Raw genomic sequence first — 18,599 nt, 5'->3', positions numbered from 1 at the left:
TTATGAAGCACGTCGTAAAAGACTCATAACGTTCGATACGAACGGGAGAGATTGCTTCGGCCGGAACACTTGGTGTGTAACGTCTGGAGTGTTTCTCCACGCCGCCGGCTGCAGGCCGCAGAACACACTCCACTGACTCACACTGGATGAACGCTAACGGCGTTCCCCCTCTCTGCTCCTGCTCCCTCTGCAGCACCGTTCATTTACCAAGACCAACGCTCCACAGTAATAACAGTTCCTCTTCCAGAGAGGTCAGAATCAAGCGGGGCTGAACTCCAGTGGACGGCCCGGCAGTGCCGCCGAGTCCTCAGCGTCAGCAGCCTGCATGCTCCTCCATCAAACCCCACTTTTATATTTATAGAAGCAAAATCAGCCGTCATTTCAAGACTCTTTCACACAGAAAACCAACACTTTCACTTAATAGAGGAAATAAAGGAAAAACCTGCAGAACCAGAACCAGAGGAGACTTCCTGCAGAACCAGACCCAGAGGAGACTTCCTGTAGAACCAGAACCAGAGGAGACTTCCTGTAGAACCAGACCCAGAGGAGACTTCCTGTAGAACCAGAACCAGAGGAGACTTCCTGTAGAACCAGACCCAGAGGAGACTTCCTGTAGAACCAGAACCAGAGGAGACTTCCTGGAGAACCAGAACCAGAGGAGACTTCCTGCAGAACCAGAGGAGACTTCCTGTAGAACCAGAACCAGAGGAGACTTCCTGTAGAACCAGACCCAGAGGAGACTTCCTGCAGAACCAGACCCAGAGGAGACTTCCTGCAGAACCAGACCCAGAGGAGACTTCCTGTAGAACCAGACCCAGAGGAGACTCCCTGCAGAACCAGACCCAGAGGAGACTCCCTGCAGAACCAGAACCAGAGGAGACTTCCTGGAGAACCAGAACCAGAGGAGACTTCCTGCAGAACCAGAACAGACTTCCTGCAGAACCAGACCCAGAGGAGACTTCCTGCAGAACCAGACCCAGAGGAGACTTCCTGCAGAACCAGAACCAGAGGAGACGTCCTGTAGAACCAGAACCAGAGGAGACTTCCTGTAGAACCAGACCCAGAGGAGACTTCCTGTAGAACCAGACCCAGAGGAGACTTCCTGTAGAACCAGACCCAGAGGAGACTCCCTGCAGAACCAGAACCAGAGGAGACTTCCTGCAGAACCAGAACCAGAGGAGACTTCCTGCAGAACCAGAACCAGAGGAGACTCCCTGCTGTCCTGGTTGGGGTTTGGAGCCAAGAAGGCGAGAGACTGATAGGACAGATTGTGGAGAGGGAATCGAACCCTGGTTCAGATATAGGGGTAGGGAAGGAGTTCCACTCTGAAGAACAGCACCTCAACCACAGCTAGCGAAGCATTAATGCTAACCGCTAACAAGCTGGGCGGCTGTGGATCAGTGTGTGGAGCGGCTGTGTGTCCATCAGGAGGTTTCAGGTTCGATTCCGCCTGTTCCTTGAGCCTCGTCCAGTTGTACTCTAACCTCTGAACACTTGAGCTGGTGTCTGGAGCCTGATGCTGCTGTGCTGCAGTGTGAAGCCCTTCAGGTCCAGCCGTCTCCTCTCAGGTGGGACTCGCTCCGTCCCGAGGCAGCGCCAGGAGGACGATCACACCCGTCCACCGGTCGGAGGAGCTTCACGGTCGCCCTGCGGAGCAGAACCACTGTCGCAGCGCGCCGCCTCGCTTCTGGATGAACTCGTACTTCTGTGGGAAGTGCTGACGGCGGCGGAGCAGGACGGAGGACGGGGGACGGAGGACGGGGGTCCCGTCACGTCGTGACAGGCTGAGCATTTGTTTCTGTCCTCTCACGGCTGCAGTGGAATGCTGTCCAAACAGCGCCGGAACAATGAGCCTGCCTCCGATGCTCCGGCTCGTCCACCGCTAAAACACTGAGCCGGCTGCTCGTCACGGGAACGCCGCTCGCCGTCCTGCCGGGCCTCGAGCGAGTCTTCCCACTCAAACACATCCGGCTCAACACACACACACCTGTCCTGGATGGAAATGACTGCAGATACAGTCGAATCGGTGGTTTCTCAGAAGGTTGCAGGTTCAATTCCCCAGATGTTAAAGTGTCCTTGAACCACAAAGTGCTCCCAAAGCCGCCTCCATTGGTGTGTGTGTGTGTGTGTGTGTGTGTGTGTGTGTGTGTGTGTGTGTGTGTGTGTGATTAACAGTGTAAAGAGCTGAATCAGAGGGAAGCTCTGACTGGGACTTATGTACCGTGCAGCACCGTTGTGGACTCTGAACCAGTCCCATGGTGGAGTCTTCATCTGGACCTCAGCGTAGGGCCGAGCGATGATTCTATCGCTGTAGGTGTTGACTGATAGACGTGTGGTGCAATAAGAGAAAACAGGATCCATAAAAAGATCGATAGAAAAAACAGTTTTGCTTCTCTTTCATGACAGCCGATCATGAAGCTTAACACAGAGCGCTACTTCCTCCCAGCCAATCACAAACCACAGACCGAGCCCCGCCCCCTCAGGCCACAACAGAGAACATGTGCAAACCATGTCTCAGCAAGGAGACAGGTACATCATGGACCAAGACGAAGACCAGGACGGAGCGAGGAGGAGGAGATGGGTCCATCAATACGCCAACATTTAAGAATCCTGCAGAGTTAAAACCAAGAAAGCTGCATCTGACCTGAACCCAACACTCCTGAATACATATGGAGAGAGAACGGTCTCCCATGGTAAACCCTGCGAGGACGCTAGAAAATTGTGTTAAAGTTGTGTACTGAGAAAATATAAAAACGCTTCTGCAAACAGTTCAGACAAAATAAAGCATGAGTGAAGCTGAAAGATGAATCTGCTTCAGCGTTAGTCTCGGGAAGGTTTTCTGTTTGTCTGCCTCTCAGCATCGAATTCCCAACGTTTGTCTTCTTGTTTACAACAGCCTGAAGACCGCTGTCCTCACTGCAGATTACTTTAATAAAAAATATCAACCCCACACTGCACAGCGTACCGCTACTCAATAAAAGTTCCCCAAAACAGCCTGGCGAGAGTTCGGTGAGGTTAGAAACCAGCAAGGTCAGCGGCAGGTGGACAACAGACGACCAGCGACATGAGCCGAGCCACGCTACACGCTACATGCTACACGCTACATGCTACACGCTACATGCTACACGCTACATGCTACACGCTACACGCCACATGCTACACGCTACACGCCACATGCTAAATACAGTCTAACTGATTCGCTCAGTACCAGCAGCCTTGGTCCCCCGGTCTGCAGTACACACAGCTCAGTGTGTAGACAGACGATACACACCGAGCTGTGCTGCAGACCGCACGGCTGACGGAGGTGACGTAGCGCCGACGCAGAGGCTGATGGAGGTGACGTAGCGCCGACGCAGAGGCTGACGGAGGTGACGTAGCACCGACGCAGAGGCTGACGGAGGTGACGTGGCGCTGAAGCAGAGGCTGATGGAGGTGACGTAGCGCCGACGCAGAGGCTGATGGAGGTGACGTGGCGCTGAAGCAGAGGCTGATGGAGGTGACGTAGCGCCGACGCAGAGGCTGACGGAGGTGACGTAGCACCGACGCAGAGGCTGACGGAGGTGACGTGGCGCTGAAGCAGAGGCTGATGGAGGTGACGTAGCGTTGATGGAGGCGACGTAGCGCCGACGCAGAGGCTGATGGAGGTGACGTGGCGCTGAAGCAGAGGCTGATGGAGGTGACGTGGCGCTGAAGCAGATGGAGGTGACGTAGCGCCGACGCAGAGGCTGATGGAGGTGACGTAGCGTTGATGGAGGCGACGTAGCGCTGACGCAGAGGCTGATGGAGGTGACGTGGCGCCGACGCAGAGGCTGACGGAGGTGACGTGGCGCCGACGCAGAGGCTGACGGAGGTGACGTAGCACCGACGCAGAGGCTGACGGAGGTGACGTGGCGCTGAAGCAGAGGCTGATGGAGGTGACGTAGCGCCGACGCAGAGGCTGACGGAGGTGACGTAGCACCGACGCAGAGGCTGACGGAGGTGACGTGGCGCTGAAGCAGAGGCTGATGGAGGTGACGTAGCGCCGACGCAGAGGCTGATGGAGGTGACGTAGCACCGACGCAGAGGCTGATGGAGGTGACGTAGCGTTGATGGAGGCGACGTAGCGCTGACGCAGAGGCTGATGGAGGTGACGTAGCGCTGACGCAGAGGCTGATGGAGGTGACGTAGCGCTGACGCAGAGGCTGATGGAGGTGACGTAGCGCCGACGCAGAGGCTGATGGAGGTGACGTAGCGCTGATGGAGGCGACGTAGTGCTGACACAGAGGCTGATGGAGGTGACGTAGCGCTGACGCAGAGGCTGATGGAGGTGACGTAGCGCCGACGCAGAGGCTGATGGAGGTGACGTAGCGCTGACGCAGAGGCTGATGGAGGTGACGTAGCGCCGACGCAGAGGCTGATGGAGGTGACGTAGCGCTGATGGAGGCGACGTGGCGCTGACACAGAGGCTGATGGAGGTGACGTAGCGCTGACGCAGAGGCTGATGGAGGTGACGTAGCGTTGACACAGAGGCTGATGGAGGTGACGTAGTGCTGACGCAGAGGCTGATGGAGGTGACGTAGCGCTGATGGAGGTGACGTAGTGCTGACACAGAGGCTGATGGAGGTGACGTAGTGCTGATGGAGGTGACGTAGTGCTGACGCAGAGGCTGATGGAGGTGACGTGGCGTTGATGGAGGCGACGTAGCGCCGACGCAGAGGCTGATGGAGGTGACGTGGCGCTGAAGCAGATGGAGGTGACGTAGCGCCGACGCAGAGGCTGATGGAGGTGACGTAGCGTTGATGGAGGCGACGTAGCGCTGACGCAGAGGCTGATGGAGGTGACGTAGCGTTGATGGAGGCGACGTAGCGCTGACGCAGAGGCTGATGGAGGTGACGTAGCGCTGACGCAGAGGCTGATGGAGGTGACGTAGCGCCGACGCAGAGGCTGATGGAGGTGACGTAGCGCTGATGGAGGCGACGTAGTGCTGACACAGAGGCTGATGGAGGTGACGTAGCGCTGACGCAGAGGCTGATGGAGGTGACGTAGCGCCGACGCAGAGGCTGATGGAGGTGACGTAGCGTTGACACAGAGGCTGATGGAGGTGACGTAGCGCCGACGCAGAGGCTGATGGAGGTGACGTAGCGCTGACGCAGAGGCTGATGGAGGTGACGTAGCGTTGACACAGAGGCTGATGGAGGTGACGTAGCGCCGACGCAGAGGCTGATGGAGGTGACGTAGCGTTGATGGAGGCGACGTAGCGCTGACGCAGAGGCTGATGGGGGTGACGTGGCGCTGACACAGAGGCTGATGGAGGTGACGTAGCGCTGACACAGAGGCTGATGGAGGTGACGTGGCGCCGACGCAGAGGCTGATGGAGGTGACGTAGCGCCGACGCAGAGGCTGATGGAGGTGACGTAGCGCTGACACAGAGGCTGATGGAGGTGACGTGGCGCCGACGCAGAGGCTGATGGAGGTGACGTAGCGCTGACACAGAGGCTGATGGAGGTGATGTGGCGCCGACGCAGAGGCTGATGGAGGTGACGTGGCGCTGACACAGAGGCTGATGGAGGTGACGTGGCGCCGACGCAGAGGCTGATGGAGGTGACGTAGCGCCGACGCAGAGGCTGATGGAGGTGACGTAGCGCCGACGCAGAGGCTGATGGAGGTGACGTAGTGCTGACGCAGAGGCTGATGGAGGTGACGTAGCGCTGATGGAGGTGACGTAGTGCTGACACAGAGGCTGATGGAGGTGACGTAGTGCTGACGCAGAGGCTGATGGAGGTGACGTAGCGCTGATGGAGGTGACGTAGTGCTGACGCAGAGGCTGATGGAGGTGACGTAGCGCCGACGCAGAGGCTGATGGAGGTGACGTAGCGCTGATGGAGGTGACGTAGTGCTGACACAGAGGCTGATGGAGGTGACGTAGTGCTGATGGAGGTGACGTAGTGCTGACGCAGAGGCTGATGGAGGTGACGTAGCGCTGATGGAGGTGACGTAGTGCTGACACAGAGGCTGATGGAGGTGACGTAGCGCTGATGGAGGTGACGTAGCGCCGACGCAGAGGCTGACGGAGGTGACGTAGCGTTGACGCAGAGGCTGATGGAGGCGGTTCACCTCAACACCAAACGTACAGTTTATCTCTGGAGTATCATGTAAATCCTCGGTACTCGGATCAACAAGCAGCTGAAGACTGGAGCTGGAACTTGTGCTCGTCTTTTTGAAAAGTTGTTGCATCCCTGCTGAAAACGGAGCCGTCAGCTCAGACCTGGTGGCGCCCCGGGCCGGACTCAGTCATGCAGCGTGGCTCTTTTCAGAGCGGACCCGCCGGCCCGAGCCCCGGCAGCCCCGTGAAGCGATAAACCCGTAATCACCGCCGGCCTTAATGGGCCGTCTCGCTCCGGATGTCTTCGCCGCGACCCTTTTCCTTAACGAGGTTATGCAGATTTATGCAAACCAGGACTAATCCCACTGGGGACTCCGGGGTCTTTAAGTCGGTGAGCCGGCCCCTTTTTTTCTGTGCCGCCGCCTCCGAGTGGATCCAGAACCACGGCAGCAAGCCGGGAGGAGTCCGGAGGAGGCTCGAGCAGAGCGAGGAGCGAGGAGGAGCGAGGAGGAGCGAGGGAGGCTGGACGGCAGGGCCAGAGCCAGCGGACATAAAACCCTGACAAATGGAGGCCTGGCGGACGGGTCGCGGCTACCGGGGAGCTCCGGTGGTCCCCGGTGGTCCCGCTCAGTGCCTCCTGACCCTCACACCGTCCCACGGTCACATCATCTGATCGTCCCCATTGAACTCAGACCCTGCTCAGGAGCCGGAAACCTTCCTGAGACGTTGGAGGATCAATGTGTCCCGACCGTCCTCCCACCGTCCTCCCACCGTCCTCCCACCGTCCTCCCACCGTCCTCCCACCGTCCTCCCACCGTCCTCCCACACGGCGCTCCTGGACCCTGCAGCCACGCTCTGCCGTCCCTCTATTGTCCTGACGATTTCTTTGAAGTGCCGCACGCCGGCTGCCGCTCGGCGCCATTCAGCGTCCATCGACCGGGAGAGCCTCCAGTCAGACACACAATCCAGCCCAACAGCCAGACCACCTGGACACTCAAACTCCGTGCTGCGGTGCCAGTCGAGAACATCAATATCTTCACAAAAACATCATTACTGCAGAAAATCACCACAATCTCAACATACATTCAATTTGAATCCAACAGTCGGGGTGAAAATCCAGAGCATTGGCTCAAAAACCCGTCCATGAACACAACATTCAGGGCAAAGTCATGATGAAGGAGAATCCTGTAATCACACCGGTTAGCGTGGATGGTCCCAATAAACACTGCTCTTTATGGAAATCTCATTTTTCCCAGAATTCCTCTCCTTTTCCTTTCAGCATCGTGACCCTCAGAAGGAGTGAGTCAGTTTCACAGAGCTTCAGGAAGTTTTCCCAGACGGGGCAGAAGAGCCTCATCAGTTCCTCCGCCTCCTTCCAGAAGGTTCTTACGTCTTTCTGGACCAAAATACAGGAAAAGATTCTGCAGTAACCGTTCCACGTTCTCTCCAGCAGGAACCACGTGAACCACGTTTAGATCTTCATTTAAACTCTTCCAAAGAAAAAGAAAATAGAAAAATCCCACTGGAGTAAAAAACTTATTTTTTATTGGTTTATTTTTCCAAATCTTCTGAATGAGGAATATGTCGGTTCTCTGTTCAGCCCAGTTTAATATGATCTACTGAATTCCTCATGGAACTTTTGCATCATTTCACTTTTGGCTTTTTAGATTCATAAAAAATGGAATTAAACATTATTGGTTTAATTCAAGACTTAATTTCTTTTAATGAAAAAAATTATGGAGCTGAAAATATTGATAAAAGTCTTCGTGACTCAAATCCTCAGCGGAGACCTCGGCTCTGGTCCGACGCTACGCTAACGGAATCTCATCACTTTAAAAAAGCCTTTCACAGTTTGCTGGATGGTTTGGCGACCATTACCGGGCCACGGGCCTCATGTTGGACACCCTGATCTGACCGTCAGCCGCTGCCGTGTGGATCTACTGCTGCCTCTTCACGCTCAGCCTCGTCTTCCTCACTGAGCGTCTCACACACTGAGTGTGTGTGTGTGTGTGTGTGTGTGTGTGTGTGTGTGTGTGTGTGTGTGTGTGCGCAGACACACAGCTGCTCCTCATCAGCCAATCAGAGCCTCTCAGTCCGGTTCACCGAGCTTCACTCTCCCCTGCAGCAGATCAGCTGGATCCTGCACTGCGACCCGGTTCTGCTTCCAGAACGAGTTCAATACAGATCCGTCCAGAGAGACTGAAAAACTGTCACCGGCCCGAGAACCTGAACTCATCTGTCCTGAACCCGGAACAGGAGCCAGAGACCAGGCTGAGAGGGAACCGGGGTCCAGATGAGGGCCGAGAGAAAGAGCACTGTGATCTGGAAGAACCACGTTCAGATATAGACAGACCAACAGCTTCCACAGGAACACTGAGGATGATGCAGGTAACAGGAGGCAGAACCAGGAGAACCTGGACCGGGACCAGGACCAGGACCAGGAGAACCTGGACTGGGACCAGGACCAGGACCAGGACCAGGAGAAGCTGGACTGGGACCAGGACCAGGAGTCCTGACACTCCTTGTCCTCGTCTCCACTGAGCATGTGCAGAACCAGTTTCTTTTCCACCGTTCACACATCGATGGTTTGTTTCACTAAAGTTGCGTCTGCAGCAGCTGGAGCACCGTTGTCATGGAAACGCAGAACCAGTTTCCCCTTTTCCTCTTCTAAACGTCGTTTGCTGAACCCCTGCAGCCTGGAACCGGCCCGCCGCCGTCAGATCCAGGACTCGGTCCGCTCTGGTACCTGGTCTGGGCGTCCGGCGCCTCTCTGCACTAGCCCCGCCTCCCTCTGTCTCCCAGGGCGGTGAGGAGGAACAAACACCCCCGTGGTGTCAGTCTCTGAGCTTCTTCTGGTCTCGTCTCTCCGATCGGAGCCGGAAGGGACCAGTGTTTGATGCCGGGCTCTAAGGGAACCGCCGGCATCTCGGCATCTTCTCAACAGTAATGCCATGATGGAGGCTCAGCCAATCAGAAGCTGATGACGAGGGAGTGTGTGTGTGTGTGTGTGTGTGTGTGTGTGTGTTTTCTCCTGATGTGACTGAATTCATCAATGAAGAAAGCAGAACGGTTCCAGAAGCTTCAGTCAGCTGGTCTGAGACAGAAGAAGAGCTGCTGAGCTGCTGTCTCTCAGTGCTGTGAGCGTCAGGTCGCCCGTCACGCTCCAATGAAGCACCTGTTTCCTCCTGGAGCCGGGTCAGGGGTCAGGGGTCAGGGGTCAGGGGTCAGGTTCATCCACATCCTGGACATCAAACCGAGCTGCAGTGAATCTGGACGGTTTCCATGGAGACGAAGTCGGAGCATTTTCAAAAAGTTGCGCTCCCAGTGTCTCCAGCGTCTTCTGGAGGACTCTAGATCAATGTTTTCATCTCCACAGAGACGGGTTTCCTGTCCTCCTGTCCTCAGCCTCCCGCCGTCCAACACGTTAATCCGACAGCGCCGCCGCGCCGCTCTGCACGCCGCTCTGCACGCCGCTCTGCACGCCGCAGTGCCAGCTTGTGTTTTCCTTTAATCGGTCGTCTCTCCGTCCACCCGTCCCTCCGTCCCTGCACGCCTCGCCTCGTTTAATGAGCGAGCGGCGGACCTGGAACAGCTGCATTTAAATCAGGCTCCGGGTCGAGCGCCACAGCAGAGACGGCAGCACAGAGCCGCTCATTAGGACGTCCACAGGAGGACGGACGGAGACATGAATCACCGCTCCCAGCTTCTTTTTCATCCACAATCTACTCCGGGAATAAACAGTATCAGGTACCTAGAAGTGGAGAGAACGGCCTGATAGAACCCGACGAGGACGGTTCCGTCTTCTGTCCTCAACGTCTGCAGTTTTTAACCATCAACCAAAACCATGAGAGTAACTGCAGGGAACTCTGAGTCCTGCTACATGCTACACGCTACACGCTACACGCTGGCGTTTCGGGGTTCACACCCCTCAGTATTAGGGACGGGTCCCGTTCACGAGTGAGCCGATCCGGTACCGACACCCGGTACCTGGGAATCCATCCCGGTACTCAGTGGAACCAGCGTCGGCACTTTGGTGTGTTTATGAGGGGACTGATACTAACTTGTTGGTGGCTGCAGACAACGAGCCGCTAATGGATGCTAGCGTGCTAATCTATGCTAGCATCCTAACCGATGCCGAATGCAGCAGTTGTAGCCGTAGATCTGAGGCTGGTCTCTCCTCAGCCTGGAGGAACATCTGGGTCTTCACCAGGAGATCCAGGTCAGAAGTTTTCCCGCCGCAGACAGCGAAATCTGCATCTTATTTTGAAAAGAGGACCCGTGACTTGAAGTGTTTCCTCGTCCCGCTTCCTTTGTTGACCTGCTAGCTACTGACCGCATTACGCTCCTGTACTGCAACGCTGCGTCCTGGTCCGGCGTGGAAACTCCCCTACCCTTCCACTGCCTCACAGCCACCAGGAGGCGCTCAGGGACCCAAACATGGAACCGTTTGGTTTTACGTCAGCAGTACCGACGGAATTCCTTCGGTATCGATAAAAGTACCGGATCCGGCCCATCCCTGCTCATTACGGTGGAATCTGGATTTTCTCCATCCGTCCACCAACCCACGATGCACCACTCCTCTCACTTTACCTTTACCAGAGTTGGGGTCCGTTACTCAAAAAAGTTAAGAGTTACCTGTTACTAGTTACTTTTGAAAAAAGTAGTACCTTACACTACTTGATTACTCCATGGAAATAGTAACGAAGTTACACTCCTCGTTACTGCATAGAGCTCCGGAGCTGTGCTCCTTATATCCTCCGCGGAGCGCCGCCATGCGCAGGTCTGTGTCTCAAAACTTTTTTTTTTGTTTTTAATGGATTGAAAAGAAAACACGTCTTTTAAAATGTTTTATAGCCACTGGGATTTACTTCACGTGCTGACACGCCGTCCCCTGGACCACTGGAAGGAGGATTCTGTCCATTTGCGTAGTCCGGCTCTGATTGACTTCCAGCTGAGCTTCGAGCTAAGCTACTGCGATGCTAACAGCTGGGAGCCAGAGACACAGGGATTTATGAGCTTGTCTGACTTTGTCAGCGACAGGGAAAGGCCGTGGGTCCCTGATCTCCGGAGTGTTCCTTTAAAAGCGGCATTTACAGTCGGAAGGAGTGCAGTGTGTCAGTGGCGCACAAATTTATATAAGGCAACCAGTTTTACTTTGACGGTTCCATCAGCCCTGACCCGGAGGAGAGAGCGAGTAGTTCCTCGTATGGCCGCCGTTCATCTACTGGTGGTAATAAAAAAAAAACTCCGCTTAAATAATAATACTTTGGTTGCTCTATTTGCAGTCATTGTAAAAGTAACGATCGTCGCGTTTCATTTGTAACTCTAGTTTAACTACCAATCTAGAAGGAGTAGTGCCGTTACACTACTCGTTCCCATCAAAAGTAATTTAACTACTTGTAACGCTCGTTACTTGTCGTTACACACCCAACTCTGACCTTTACACTGAAGGAACCTGCTGCCACTTTTATTGTGGAAGCAAAGCTCTGCTCTCTATTGGTGATGCACCAGTATGAACAAGTTGCCTGATATCTGATATTAATGTGGCGTTGTGGCTGATAGCTGATGTTCACCAATACTGATTTTGGTATAAAAGCAGGTTTCTGTGGTGATTCTGTGAACTGAAAACCAGGAGAACACTGAATATGAAAACCTCTTTATCTTCCAAAACAAAGGTAGTTCAGTGACCGTGCTTTAAAGCTTGTGTCAAGTTCCTCCATCAAAGTTCAGTTGAACTTGAAAGGTTTTCATCACTAATTAAAACACCTTGACGAGGTTTTAAAACTTAAATCAGTCTCAGCTCAAATCAGTGAAACAGACTAAAGAGATATCAGGACAGTCCTGACGACGTCCTCGCCGATCAGACTTACTGATGACAGAGTCTGGAGTCACTGCAACTATAAAGTTAAATTAAATGTTCAAACACTGCAGCGATGTTTAGAGACGAAGCCAGAGGAAGACATTCGAACAGAAATCATGTCGGATCGCATCAGACTGATCGATCAAACATCAGAGCTGTGGCTGAACCTGAGCTCTCAGAACAGGAACCGGACCGGAATGAATATCAGCAGTTAACATCGGACCAGTTCACCTGGTCAGCATCGAGACCGACATGTTAAAAATGGCCGATATCGGCCGATACCGATATTAGCGCCGACATGAACCGGTCCAAACGCTGCTGCTGTGTTCAGGAACTCCTGGTTCTGATCCTCGCCCTTTAAGACAGTGGCATTGGTGCTTCACCCCCCCCCCCCCCCCCCACCCACCCACCCACCCACCACCCCCTCCAGCAGGTGCCATCTTGCTCGGCTGGATGTGTGCCCGTCCAGCTCAGAATGTGCACGGCGGCGGCGGCACAGCGGGCCTCTGCTGGGCATCGCTTCAACGGAAAGAAAGACGACGAGCGAGAAGAAACAGACTGTCAAACGAGACAAAGAGCAGCGAGAGAGAGAGAGAGAGAGAGAGAGAGAGAGAGAGACGGAGGTGGAGAGAGAGAGAGAGAGAGAGACACAGAGAGAGAGAGTGTTTACGAGCTCCTGGAGTTTACACGTTGGCCACGTCCGTGCCCGTGCAGCCTGTTCTGTTGTGCGGCCGCTCGGTTAACGTGCGTGGGCGTACGTGCACGAAACAGAGGGAAGCAGAGGGGGTGGAGGCGGAGCCACAGACCAGAGCTTTCACACCAGCAGAGAGCAGCTCCAGGCTCTGAGTCACGGCCGACTCCGGCGGCGGCGGAGCAGCGGCGCCGTTAACACCGCCCGGCCGAACAGACGGAGCAGCGAAGCAGGGCTGAGCAGCGTGCACGGCGCTCCACCTGGCGCTCCGCCCGGCGCTCCACCTGGCGCTCCGCCCGGCGCTCCACCTGGTGCTCCGCCCATCCCTCCGCCCATGCCTCCGCCCGGCGCCTCATGCAGCTCGTTCTGGGAGGAAGCGCTCAGCTGGACGACCTGCAGCCGTTAACCGCTAGCGAGCGCCGGGCGCCGCCGGGAGCTCTAGGAGGGCGGGGCCGTTTCCAGGGAGCGCTGTGGGCCCGCTGCCAACTCCGGGTTCCCTCCACGACTCGGGTTCTGCTGAGCAGCTTCAAACGATCCGCCGACGCCGATACCGGTGCCGGGTGTCGATCCGTTCCCGATACTGGCGGGGGCGGCGGCGGCGGCGGCCACCAGCAGACGCTTCACGGCCACACGGCCTTTTAGCGTCGACCACATGTGGAGGATCAGTTCGGCTTCATGGCTTTAAAAAGTACGGATATCGAAACTCGCTATTGGTTAAAGTCAGAACTGCAACTCGTCCTTTCAGAAAGTGGCGCCGTGCGTCTCGACTACAAACCACTGATATCACATGATCAAACATGTCGGCGTGATGGAAAGAGACCGAGTTCTGAAGAAACCTCTAATCTTTAAAGGGGCTGTATCAGGCAAAATTCACTTTCTGTATGTTTTAACCTTGTTCTAGTTCTGTTCTCACCAAAAACTCCCCAAAGCGTTTTTTTCCTTCCTGCCTGAGTGTTTGAGCTTTCCTGGTGTTCCTGCTGCTCAGAGAGGCAGCCCCTCCCACCAACGCTCTGTTTCCCACGTTCACGTCACACGGAGAAGATGGCCCACTTTCACCAGATATCACAGGAAAAGCTTCAAAATGAAGGAACTGGAACTTCTCCAGATTCCTTCAGCAGCAGCAACATCCCATCATGAGCTCAGCGGACGGAGCGCCTCATGTCTCCAATAGAAGGTTGCCGGTTCGATTCCTCCCTCACTTCCACAGTCTTGGTTTTGCCGGTTTGTCTCTGACTTGGATGTTCCCCGCTGACCTCTGAACCCTCCGCCGGCTTGTTGCCGACCTGCTGCCGGTCAGGGCGAGCTGTGCAATGTCCCGCTTCACTTCCTGTCCCGCTCCTCTGAGCGTCTCCGTCCTGAGGACCGTCTTGCTCGGGCCGGCCCTCTGCTCGCCGTTCCGGAGCCGGAGAACCGGGTGTGTGGAACACCGAGGGGAGCTGAAGGTGTGCACGTGAGACCCCGGAGCAGCTCGTCTCCGATCAGCCGGCCAGCTGCCGGCCGGCCGTGCGCGCCGCCGTCAAACCGTCAGCAGCTCGTCCGTCTGGCGGCGCGGCGGCGGAACGCGGCGCTCTGAGCTTTCAACAGACGTTCGGGGGAAACGCACCCGTCCGTCCCCACCACCGTTTCCTCCAAACCGTTTCTCTTTTTTTACCTCTGCGGACCGTTAGTCACCAGCTGTCAGCGGCAGAGCCCGGCCCGCTCGGCCAGAGGAGGCGCTAGAGGACCAAACGCGTCTTCTGTCAGGAAACCTCACCAACGTCACCGACGCCGCGGATCCAGGAGGAAATCACTGCTACATGCTACATGCTACATGCTACCAGCTAAAGTGTTTCAGGGCTCATACACTTGCGATGCTACATGCTACATGCTACATGCTAAAGCCTTTCAGGGCTTCTTCCTGAAGTAGCTAAAGGTTAGCGCTCCTCCTCCTTTCAGAAGGATTTTACCCTTTATTGTCTCTACTTTAGCAGAGATTTGCACCTGAAACTGTACTGAACAGAAGTTTGACCCCGTCGCGTGCACGTCTGACCCCGTCACGTGCACATCTGACGCCGTCACATCCAGCTTCACCTGCTCTGTGAAGCTTCTGGAACATTCAGTGATGAACAGTCAGAACTGCTGCTGGACGCAGAAACTACCTGCAGCCAGATGAGAGGCAGCACCTCCACCTCCCGTGTGTGTGTGTGTGTGTGTGTGTGTGTGTGTGTGCAGGAGGGTGGGTGGGTGTGTGGGCGCAGGAGTCAGAGTGGGGGGTGGTGGTTGCCACGGTGACGGAGTGTTTGTCGAGGAGCTGTAGAACAGCAGCGTCCTCCCGGAGGGCGGAGGCTGAGCGCCGTCCTGCGAGGATGACGAGGAGAAGAGGAAGAAAAACTGAGCGACCTCCGCCGAGGTCAGGCGTCTCGTGGGTCGGTCGCCAAGGAGGCGGGCGGTCAGCGGCGAGGAAATCAAACATGGGGGATCGGAGTACAGTGAACGGAGAGGGATCGGAGTACAGTAAGCAGAGAAGGATAACGGAGCATGAAATCCCAGGACCGGGTTTCCGCCGCAGTTCCTGTTTCTCTGCCATCGACCTAATGAGCTCTGAAGCGCCGTCACGCCGGCCGTGTAACGGCGAGGGCCGAGAACAAACCCGCGGCGCTCCTCATCAATCATGGATGGCCTGTCAAGGCCTCCCGGACCGTCTTCAGCCAATCAGAGCCATTCCTCAACATGTGAGCAGGGAACGCCACGCCGGGTTTTTATCAATCCAGAGTAGAAACGTTGGAAATACCAGCCGCCGCTCTGCCGCCGCTGACGGCGGAACGCTGCCGTCTGTCCGCCAGCTGCTGCTTCCTGCCAGTCCAGCTTTAAACTGCGAAAACGCATCGTTTCTGCTTTCGCGTTTACACAGCAACGCTGTGAAAACGCTGCAGTTCCCATGCGGCCCTGAGGGGGCGCTGCTGCCTGATCTCATCTGGAACGGCGCTGCAGAGAATGAAAGTCATTAACACTCACATCACCTACCGAGCCAGGGCACAACAACTGGTTGCCACGGCGCAGGACTGTTTCCCCCGTTTCCATGGCGACGGAGTCAGAAGAGCCTCTTATAAAGTTGCGTGGTCAGTGGCTGTGAGCAGCGCGTCGCGCGAAGTGAAAACAGCTAAAATACAAAATGACTCAGGAAAAGACGAACAATGGCTGAAATGACAGAAGAGCTGAGGAGGAGTTCTGGTTGTTCTGTTGCTAAAGTTTTAGAAAAGAACAGTTTTTGAAACATGTAAGTTTTTCTTTAAAATCAGAAACAAAGAGGAGAACCCAGTGGAACCAAACTGGCTGAAGGAACAGTTCTGCCTTTTTTCAGGATTTCACATCATTTCTTTCTCCATCATTCTTCAGCATCGGTACGTAGCGGAGCACCGCCGTCTCCAGATGAACGGGAGCTTTCAGCGTGGAGGAGGGGGTTCCAGGTGTGTTTTGTGGAGGAGGGGGTTCCAGGAGTGTTTTGTGGAGGAGGGGGTTCCAGGTGTGTTTTGTGGAGGAGGGGGTTCCAGCTGTGTTCTCAGAGGACTGAGCGGATCAGTCAGATTCATGTGCTGGAAGTGGAACCTGGTCTCTTTATTCCAGCTACCTGATAAGAAGCCGACACGTTCCACCTTTAATGACACGTAGAGAGACTCCGCAGGGGGTCCAGCAGCTGGAACAGCTGGAACAGATGTTTGTTTGGATGGGTCCAGTCCTCAGTCTAATGGAGAACCACACCTGAAGACCCTGAGTCTCAACAGAGAACCACATCTGGAGAACCTCAGACACACCAAACCCAACATGTGGCGTCCACTGACGGCCCTCCGTCGGGTTCTGACCCTCGTCTGGAGAGAACGTCGGACCGTCTTGCCCTCGTTAACGCCACGTTCCAAATGACGATCCGTCATTTTACCATCTTGTTCCAGAAACGTTCTGCGTTTCCATGGAAACGGCACAAACAATGGAGAACACGGAGAACCATCCACTCTAAACGTTAACAATGGAGAACTCACCCTGGACGGTTCTCCGGTCGGTTCTACCACCGCTCACTCTCACAGTCACCCCTACAGTTCTGGATCTCTGCCGGTCCTGACCCCGAGTCCCACACCCGTCAGAGCAGCAGTCCGGTCCAGACCGGGTCCTGTCCGGGTCCAGAACCAGGCGGTTCCTGTGTGACCGTTTAGAGCCGCTGTCTCGACCTGAGAGGTTTGATGAATGGAGCGTCGGAGACGGCCGGTCAGGACGGAACGGAACACACTTCGTCTCACACCGGAATAAATCCGCCTTCAGCTGAGAAACGTTGATTTCTGAAAACCGTCTGAAGTCTTTCCTCCTCCAGATGATTTAAAGCCGCCGTCTCCTGATTGGTCGAACAGGCTGAGCTTTGTTGGAAACTGTTCCAATAGATTTTATTTAAAATTGGGAAACAAATCATTTCACGTTGGTTTCAGGATTTTTGGTTCAGTGATGTTAAAATGGATTTTTGTTCAGCAGTGATGTGTTAACGCTCATGTTCGGCCTTCAGCGCCGAATTATCTTTGCTGATTAAAATTAAAATGTTCAGTGTTTTAAAAACACAGGAGGGTGAAACAGCTGCGTTTTTGTTTGTTGCAGTTTGTTTTTTTAATTTACACTCAAAACTTTTAAAAAGAAAAGTCAAAAGTTACAAATAATTAGCCTCAGATGTGAAATACATTTTTACTTTTTTTATTCGCCCAAATCAAAGAATCACGATTCCGATCGAATCGGCCAAAAAAACTAATCGGGGAAGAAACGCATCGTCCTGCTGTGTCGGTTCTTTTACTCTGAAAAGCTTTGCAGGGAAAACGACTGAAGTTTCTTGTTTGTTACTTTGAAGGAAACATGATGAGCTTCTGGAACTCAGTGAGGGAATCAGACCCGAGACCCACAGAGGAGCAGAACCTGGCTCAGCGGTTCGCTCTGCGAGTCTCACACACACACACACACACGCACACGCACACGCACACACGTGATTTGCAGATTTGCATCCCGGGTTGAGCAGCAGCAGGGCAGGGAGCGGCGGGTTCGGGTCCGGGTCCGGGTCCGGGTTCGGGTCCGGGTTCGCGCCTCCAGGCTCGTGTTTGTTGTGGTGTGAAGTGTATTGATCTGTTTCCTCCTTCACACCCCGCGCGGAGCGTGCAGGAGGAGCGCGTGCGTGTGGACCTGCTTTACTGAAGCTTCCCGCGGCTCGTGCACAACAACTCCTTTACACGGACTCACGGAGCCAATCAGGATCCACCGCAGCGCCGGAGTCCCGCCAGAGTCCCGGCGTGTCCAGGACGCACGGATGCGCTCACACGCACACGCACGCACACCCAGAACGGGTCACCGCCGGGCGGACTTCACGCACTTCGCGCGGGTTTCTGGCTCGTTTCCCACCTTCTCCACGTGCTGCAGGGACGGACCGGGAAGGGGAAGTCGAAGCACCGCGAGCCGAACCGAACCGAGCCGAACCGAGCCGAACCGAACCGAACCGAGCCGAGCCGAGCCGAACCGAGCCGAGAGACAGGAATGGAGCGGGTCTTACTTTGACTGTCAAATTTCCGGATGATGGTGTCCAGGAAGGTGTTCTGGGGGGCCACATGGCCCCGCCGCACCGGCATCGCGGGACGTTAATCCTCCCTCAGCGCAGGACGGGTCCGACCCGCGCACGGCGCGCGCTCCAGGACGCGCAGCAGCTGGAGCTGGAGCTGGAGGTGCGGGTGGAGGTGGAGGTGGAGGTGGAGGTGGAGGTGCCCCCTCCCACCACAAAACTTTTCCTTTTTTCCTCCAAGTTCTCCGGGAGCCGGGCGGAGCGGCGGGAGCGGCGGGAGGCGGGAGGCGCGCGGCGACGCACGGCGGCTCTGCCGTGTTTCCAGGTTGAGAGGCGACGGTGTCTGTTTCTGTCCTCCTGCTCCTCCTCCTCTTCCTCCTCCTCCTCCTCCTCCTCCTCCTCCTGAGGGGAG

At 55.4% G+C, this 18,599-nt stretch overlaps 1 protein-coding gene across 1 annotated transcript in view; it reads right to left on the bottom strand.

Annotated features, from left to right (window-relative positions):
• The window catches only part of LOC115394659 (potassium voltage-gated channel subfamily H member 2-like), a 36,848-nt gene extending 18,487 nt beyond the window's left edge, over positions 1-18,361 (bottom strand). Inside the window, exon 1 of the mRNA XM_030100014.1 lies at positions 18,182-18,361. Within this exon, the coding sequence (XP_029955874.1) occupies positions 18,182-18,257 (76 nt within the window). The 5' untranslated portion in view covers positions 18,258-18,361. The remainder of the gene's footprint in view (positions 1-18,181) is intronic.
• Between the last annotated feature and the right edge of the window lie 238 nt (positions 18,362-18,599).

This window comes from Salarias fasciatus, chromosome 9 (genome assembly GCF_902148845.1).
Source record: "Salarias fasciatus chromosome 9, fSalaFa1.1, whole genome shotgun sequence".
Classification (NCBI taxonomy): Eukaryota; Metazoa; Chordata; class Actinopteri; order Blenniiformes; family Blenniidae; genus Salarias; species Salarias fasciatus.
The sequence above is the reverse complement of the archived record's forward strand: the minus strand, read 5'-3'. Positions and strand labels throughout refer to the sequence as shown.